The sequence below is a fragment of the Nanorana parkeri genome, unplaced genomic scaffold, assembly GCF_000935625.1.
Source record: "Nanorana parkeri isolate BGI_ZX_2015 unplaced genomic scaffold, ASM93562v1 scaffold3255, whole genome shotgun sequence".
NCBI lineage: Eukaryota > Metazoa > Chordata > Amphibia > Anura > Dicroglossidae > Nanorana > Nanorana parkeri.
In genome coordinates, this window is record NW_017309523.1 from 20,100 (window position 1) to 28,660 (window position 8,561).

Genomic DNA, 8,561 nt, shown 5'->3' on the forward strand with positions numbered 1-8,561 from the left:
CAACTACAGAGTTCCCTTCCACAACCCCCGGGCCTGCTGGACGGTCTATCGATCTACAATAAGTCATATTTAAAGGTGATGTCCCTCACTGGAGGCACAGAGACGGAACCTTTCCCACCACCATTTAGATGATTTCATTATCTTGATATCCCCGCTCATGATGATGACCTCGGCTCAGAGAAGTCTCGCTTTCTCTCTCTTTGTTACCTTACTTGCTTTTTTCTGTGATATATTGAAGTCAATTGACAAAACGTGCGCATACGTGCGTAAAAACGCTCAAAACCTATTGGAACGCGCGGTTTCTATTGAGTCTATGGGGCCAAAAAGAAGCTCGTGTACTTTTCCCGGCGACAAAACGCACGGGGTGTGTACAGGGGCCGTACGAATGAATAGGATTTTTTCGGTGAAGCTTTTGGTCAGGCTGAAGGATGAGCGCAGTACTTATATTCAACACAAGGTGGTGATCTCATGTGGGAATCCCAGACAGGAAGTGATGTAAAGTACAAACAGGAAGTGATGTAAGAGTATAAAAAGGAAGTTCCGGGTGAAAGGTGAATTGAACGTAAGTTGAGAGGAGACATTGCTGGAAGTGGGATCAGTGGAGGTAATAAGATATTCTATATTTAGGGTAACCCCCCTCCCTCCCCCCCTGTCATGTCCGTCCTCGTCCTCCATAGTCACTGTGACGTCTTTTATCTCCAACTGCTACACCGAAATATATTCATCTTCACAGAACATCACCGATCACAGAGCCTCCATCTCACCTCCTGACCATAGAGGTGACCAGAGCCAAGAAGATTCTAGAGGTCACCAAGAAGATCACTGATCTGCTGACGGGAGAGGTGAGCGGTGCCGGGAATTCTGGGACATGATCCAGGAACAGACAAGGGGTGTGTCTGGGTGGTGACTGTATCATTGTGTGTGTCAGGTTCCTATAAGGTGTCAGGATGTCTCCGTCTATTTCTCCATGGAGGAGTGGGAGTATCTAGAAGGACACCGGGATCTCTACAAGGACGTGGTGATGGAGAATGCCCCGCCCCTCACATCACCGGGTAAGAGGAGAGAGCAGTACGGAGGGTCCACCTAGATCCCCCATCATCTGATACACACATAGAAACAATGTATTCAGTCAGTGTGTGTGTTTCCTACAGATGGATCCAGTAAGAGGAACCCACCAGAGAGATGTCCCCGTCCTCTGTATTCCCGGGATTCCACACAGGAAGATCTCGCCATCCCCCACCATGATCAGGTAGATGAGACTGACCAAACATGTCTTCTAGGCAATAGAATTCCATTCCCCTATAAAATCTCAGGTTCCTTCGTATAGATATTTTTTATCATCTTTGGGGTTTAGGGTGAAGAGCTAAAAAACATCAAAGTTGAAGTTAAAAAAGAAGAAGAAGAGACATTGGTGATGGGAGATCTGCAATATATGGAGGGAGGTCCTCTGTATTCCCGGGATTCCACACAGGAAGATCTCAGCATCTCACATAAGGTGAAATAGAGAAATAATAGGAGATACTTCCATATGACCTCTTCATTATCTATGTAGTTACATCTGATCTCATTGTTCTCAATATTCAGAGTGAGTGTGATAATGATGTTAAAGAAGAAATAAAAGAGGAGGAGGAGGAGGAGCTTGGTGTGATGGAGGAGTTTTCAGAAGAACACAAAGATCCCTTCAATGACGTCATGATGGAGACATTCCGTGACACAAACCCACCAGAGAGATGTCCCCGTCCTCTGTATTCCCGGGATTCCACACAGGAAGATCTCACCCTCCCCCACCATGATCAGGTAGATGGCACTCGGTGTATAGAACACAAAAGTGATAGTGAACTTTAAAAAGGACACCAGATCACTTCTACTGCTCACATCTACAGAACACATTTAATGATGTATTCATGAATACAGAGCTGCATTCCTTTGTGTATTCTATCTCTCCCCGGAGTTCAGCTTTATGAGATGTTTTCTATTATTTTGGGGTTTAGGGTGAAGAACGGAACAATATAAAAGTTGAGGTTAAAGAGGAAGAAGTGGAGACGTATGTGGGGGGTGACCGGCCGTCCACGGAGGAGGTCGGGATGATGATGAAAAGTGATCAGGATGACATTTCTCTACCGAGCAACACAAGTAAGTAACAGACACTATGGAGGGAACAGGTCACAGTTCTATGTCACTCCTGAGTAGAAGGTGTGACGTTTAAGGGATCATGTTGGAGAATTATCAGATCTTCACATCATCAGATAAGATGAGACTGAATTATAAATGGTGGACCATCAAAGTTGTGAAGGAGATTCCCCAGAAGAAGTCATCTCCCCTATTGTAGGATGAAGGGGTCGTCATCTCCTGATTAGTGTTAGGACGGTTGGGGGTAATTTACAGCAAATAAACTCTCATCAAATGTTCCATTAGTGTCACCATCCCCCGAATCGTCCAGTGAATGTATGATAAAATGATGTCCCCAACAAATGAGGAGATACTGTACACCATATGAAGGTCCATCTCCATTCCTCAATATAACGTCATGTGACCAACAAATGAGGAGGAGATACTGTACACCATATGAAGGTCCATCTCCATTCCTCAATATAACGTCATGTGACCAACAAATGAGGAGGAGATACTGGACACCATGTGAAGGTCCATCTCCATTCCTCGAAGGTATGGTAACGGGGCCCCACTCCACCCCAACGAGGGAACATTTAAATGACCAAATAAATCATTAAAAAGAAGCACAGGTAGACCCTAAATTTAGTTTCAGATAAAGTGGAAGCCTTCACCTACCTTCACATAACCCCCCCTGCCCCCACCTCCCCCTGACAGTGGATGGGTAGAGTTGTCCCAATAGTCAAACAACGAACGAAGGAGCGCTACAACCCTGGAATACTGGGTGTTTAACAGTGAAAAGATATAGTTGTAACTATTGATGGAGACTCACTTTTGGACGGACGAGGTGGTATCTTGCCGTTAATTGTCAGCACGGCTCGCAGGGCGGAATCTGTGGCTGGTCTGTGTGGGAGTGAGCTCCGGGCTGTGGGGCTTCTGTTCAGTCCATGGATGTTGGAAGGTGAATCTTGTGGCCGGATGACACTTTTCACTGTTAAACACCCAGTATTCCAGGGTTGTAGCGCTCCTTCGTTCGTTGTTTCACATTGTCCACAGGGTCCCTCTCCCTGATTTAGGAGCTCGCTCACCCACACCCGGTATTTAAAGTCTTTTTTTAATTATTATTTATATATATAAAATGAAAAAAGTTTTTTAAAAAAAAATTGCTTTTAAAGTTTTTTTTTTAAAGTTATTTAAGGTTTTTCCATACTGTCCACACCTGTTGTGCGCTCGCCACTCCCATTGTTTTTGTCCCAATAGTCAAAGCCTGCCTTCAAAATCCCACTGGTTTCCACTATGAGCCGCGTGGCATAGGTGCAGCCAACCTCCGAAACCCTTGGAGCAGCAGAAGGCCTTCGAGGGCAGCCAAAGAGAAGCCAATCAGTGCAATGGTACCTTGGCGAGCTGGTGAGGGTTCTGAGCCGGACACGTCTAGAGGTCCATATCAGAGGGACAAGTGTAGACTTCCTCCACGGGAAAATCTCTCCAAATGTTTCTGAATCCAAAACGGAGGGAGTAGGCGTTGGCTAGGACCTCCCATCTGTGTTTGGACGGTCCCTTGCTAGGTGAGCCAGGGAATACGTTTGAGTTCATCTCCATATGTTCCTCCTCCTCCTCTTCTCCTTCCTCGTCATCCGTATCGTCGTCATCAAAGTCTACATCTTCCTCCTTCACCTTTTGTGCTTAGAATCTTCATCCTCTGATTTCTGAACCTGGGGTGCGTGGAAAGATCAGAGAAGTCCGATTCCGGGATAAGGTTGAGCTGGATGCTGTGGTAGTGGTGGTTGAATTGGTGGTGTTGGGAATAGACGGGATGGTCACTGCCGCGGCGGCTGCTGCCAAAGTGGCTCCGTCGGCTAACGAAGGGAAGGGGGGGTGGAGGAGTCCGGTGACGTCACGGACATCGACGTCGCCAGACTCCTCCCCCCCCCCCCTTCCCTTCGTACAAAAGAATTAACGATTAAGCGAGGGATTCATCTTTAATTTCCGCAGCCCTAGTTTTCATATTTTGGGGTTACAATTGGACCCAATTCCATGCCAGAGCTCTGTGATGACTTCTAGACCAACATACATGACTCTGATTACTGACGTGTGTAATGATTTCTCTCCGGCAGATGGATATGATGTCAGGAATACCTCGGAGAGACATCTTATATTATCTGCTGGTTGTAAGTCAGAAGATAATGTCATCACACAGGATTCTCCAGGAGTGAATCCAAACACACAAAATATACATCACAGACCTCACTGCTCGGAGACATCAATGGATCCCTCTGATCAGGGTGAATCTTCTGATCATTCACATCCTATGACTGGAAATATCCATCTAAGATCTCACACTGCAAGAGATCCATCTAATCCCGAGGAATATTCCTCACCCCATGAAGGAGATCACAGAGGTGAGAGAGAATTCTCATGTTTGGGGTGCGGGAAATGCTTCAAGACATATGCTGAACTTCATATCCATCTCCAATCTCATACCAGTGTCATTTTTACATGTTCAGAGTGCGGGAAATCTTTTAAAAAAGAAATTGATTTTTTTCAACACCAGAGAATTCACACGGGTGACGATCCTTATTCATGTTCAGAGTGTGGGAAAGGTTATACTAAAAAACAACATCTACTTGCACACCAGAAAACTCACACAGGAGATCATCGTTTTTCATGTCTACAGTGCGGAAAATGTTTTAATAAGGAAAGCAAATTTCTTACGCACCAGAGAGTTCACATGGGCAAGGATCCTTATTCGTGTTCAGAGTGTGGGAAAGGTTTTACTAATAAAAAGCATCTGCTTATACACCAGAAAACTCACAAAGGGGATCATCGTTTCTCATGTTCAGAGTGCGGAATTTTTTTTATTGAGGAAAGCAGATTTCTTCAACACCAGAGAATTCACACGGGCGAAGATACGTTTTCATGTTCAGCGTGTGGGAAATATTTTCCTAGTAAAAAACAGCTACTTCTACACCAGAAAACTCACAAAGGGGATCATTGTTTTTCATGTTCAGAGTGTGGAAAAGGTTTTATTAAGGAAAGTAAACTTCTTACACACCAGAGAATTCACACGGGCGAGGATACGTTTTCATGTTCAGCGTGTGGGAAAGGTTTTCCTAGTAAAAAACAGCTACTTCTACACCAGAAAACTCACAAAGGGGATCATTGTTTTTCATGTTCAGAGTGTGGAAAAGGTTTTATTAAGGAAAGCAAATTTCTTACACACCAGAAAATTCACACGGTTGAGGATCCTTTTTCGTGTTCCGAGTGTGGGAAAAGTTTTACTTATAAAAAACAGCTACTTCTACACCAGAGAACTCACAGAAGAGATCATCGTTTTTCATGTTCAGAATGCGAAAAATGTTTTAATAAGGAAAGTAAGTTTCTTATACACCAGGTCATACACGGAGGCGTTCACCCTTTTTCATGTTCAGAATGTGGAAAATGTTTCAGTGTTAAAAATAGACTTCTAAAACACCAGAAGATTCACTCAGGTGTTCGCCCCTTTTCTTGTTCAGAGTGCGGGAAATTGTTTATTCATAAAGCAGACCTTCTTATACACCAGAGAATTCACACAGGTGAGCGTCCTTATTCATGTTCAGAGTGCGGGAAAAGCTTCACTTATAAAGGAGCCCTTGTTCTACACCAGAGAATTCACACTGATGTGCGTCCTTATTCATGTTCAGAGTGCGGGAAAACTTTCACCCATAAACGAGCCCTTGTTATACACCAGAGAAGTCACACGGGTGAGCGTCCTTATTCATGTTCAGAGTGCGGGAAATCTTTCATTCATAAAGGAGCTCTTGTTCTACACCAGAGAATTCACACGGGTGAGCGTCCTTATTCATGTTCAGAGTGCGGGAAAAGTTTTAGTTGGAAAAGATGCCTTGTTGCGCACCACAGAACTCACACAGGTGAGCGTCCTTTCTCATGTTCAGAGTGCGGGAAAGCATTTACTCAGAAAGGAGCTCTTAATATACACCAGAAAATTCACACGCGTGAACGTCCTTATTCGTGTTCAGAGTGTGGGAAAAGTTTTAACGATAAAACATTACTCCTGTCACACCAAAGAAATCACACGGATGAGTGTCTTTAGTCATGTTCAGGGTTCGGGAAATGATTACTCAAGCCTTGTTTGACATCTGACAATTCACGTAGACTGCAGGAAATCTTTCACTCAGAGAGAAGCCTTTGTTACGCACCAGAGAGAATTCACACTAACTGTCCTTTCTCATGTTGAGTGTCTGGGAAAAGTTTCACTCAGAAGTTAAACACCAGAGAAGCACTGCACAAACTGATGGTCGTATATAAATCCCATGTAATTATAATAACCCACAAAGGTGAGGGACCTTTTTCATAACCGGCGTGCGGGAAAGGTTTGACAGATAAAAGAAGTCTAATTAGACATCAGAGAGACGTTCCTGCTCATTGTTTCGTATGATGTATTTTAGCAGGTGGAACTGTTCAGTCCATAGAACAACTGGAGGATTAAGTCATTCATAAAGGGCTTCATCCTGGGATAAGTGATATTTCATGTATAGGTGAAGTCTGATGGGTCAAGTCTTCTCTTGGCGTCGTCTGTGTCTTGCAGACTCCGATGGCGGGACTTTTCTAATCCTTTCTAAAAAAAAGCATTGAACTTGTTTTATTGAATTCCCCCGATGTGTGTTCTGCAGACTTTCCATCAATATGAAACTCCAGAAGAGACCGGATCTGATGAGAGTTGCCTATCCTTTCCTCATACATTCATTCCCGGTGATAGGATTCTCCAGAAGTGAAAGTTACAATCTGTGGTAGAAATCTGTGCTGTGAGCCGCTGGTCGGGGCTGATCGCTCAGATCCGGGCTCTACTCTCTGTACTAATTTGCTGCATCAATTTTCAGGTTGTTTTTCCATTCTTTTATTTTTCCATAATTATAAATATTAAACCGCGGGTATGAATGATGGAAGCGGGCGGAGTCACCTGTATCTGTAGAAAATCAATAAAACGTTTGTACGCAATGTGCGGGAAAGGTGCGATTTGATTTTTCACTCACAAGAACGGCGTTCCGTGTAGAGCAGGGGTCTCAAACCTCCGGCCCTCCAGCTGTGAGTGAAAACTACAAATCCCATGAGGCATCTCTCTCCGGGAGTCGTGGCTGTGAGAATCTTGCAATGCAACATGGGATTTGTAGTTCCACCACAGCTGGAGGGCCGGAGGTTTGAGACCCCTGATGTAGAGGATTGCAGAGAACACAGGACGGTGGTGGGCGGAGTCACCTGTATCTTAAAGCAGTGTCCAGCTAAATAAACCTTTTGCACAAAGTGTCAGATTTGGGTCTTTCCATGGCGACGGTGAATGTAGAGAAGAAGGGATGATGGTGGGCGGTCCGTGCGGGTTGCTGCGCAGCAGGTAAGATGGATCGCCACCACGTAGGCCCGCAGATCCGAGCTGGGCCGCGGGGATGGGAAAGAGCTGTAAGAGGAGGAGAAGGGACCCACGGGCAACCGGGTCAGCGGACCGAGCAGGCTCAGCCTTCGTAAACGTATTCCCATAAGGCCGGCGCATCGATCGCTCCCCTGTCAGTCGCCGGATACAGAGTCGAGCGGACCCACCAGTGAGTAATGATAGGAGATGGGCCGGCACTGAGAAGGGGAACGATCAGCGAGGCTGACCCACCGTACGCGGGAACGTTGAAAGGGGAGGGGCAGAGAGAACGGAGACCAATGTGAAGGAGGAGATGGTGTCTGAAATGCTGGAGAAATATCTAAATGTGCTCCCGCCGAAAAAGAGATCCGGGCTCCAACGTCTGGATCGGCCGAGCCGAAGCTCCAACAGCTCGCTCCTAGAAATTCTCATATGGGCCGAGCGGATAGCCGAATGCCGCCGCTCGGGTATTCTGCTCGGGAACCTCCGAGGTAGCTTCTGGTAACTTTAAAGAAACCTGCCAAAAAAAGAATTTACGATTTCGGGGGATACAAATCAGTTCAAATCTGATTTCACACATAGGGGGACTGAACGGGAAGACGAAGAGAGGAGATAGTGGCGGATTAATAACAAGGGGACACTTACAGATGACAATCGAGCTGCAGCTCACGATTATTTTCAAAAACCGATTAGTTGTCCGATTATTACATCCGATTAATCGTATTAAAAAAAAAAAAGGCTCCAGTGATGGGACTACTAGTTTGTATTGAGATTGCAGTCCATCACAGGAGCAAGCTTGGAGCGGCGGAAGTAAAAAAAAAAAGTGTGGTGTGCAATCGATTGGCAATCAATGCGGAATGGCACCGGCTATAGAGGACTACAAATCCCAGCAATAGTACGGTATACAGCGCAATGCGCAGGGCTTGGAGAATTTGAGGGTGTTTTAAAAATCTCACCAGTCAGCATGAGCGGACTATCGGCCTTGCAATTTATGTTTTTTGGGGACACATAGAGCATTGTTTTGGAGGTATATAATCACCACTGGGGGGGG

General features: G+C 45.3%; 1 protein-coding gene across 1 annotated transcript; it reads left to right on the forward strand.

The window, feature by feature from the left end:
* Positions 1–385: 385 nt before the first annotated feature.
* On the forward strand, positions 386–6,199 carry LOC108802968 (oocyte zinc finger protein XlCOF22-like). Its single transcript, XM_018574815.1, has 5 exons — positions 386–495; positions 734–842; positions 1,355–1,495; positions 3,797–3,960; positions 4,666–6,199. Exons 1-5 carry the CDS (start codon positions 386–388, stop codon positions 6,197–6,199), a joined length of 2,058 nt encoding a protein of 685 aa, XP_018430317.1.
* The last annotated feature ends 2,362 nt before the right edge of the window (positions 6,200–8,561 follow it).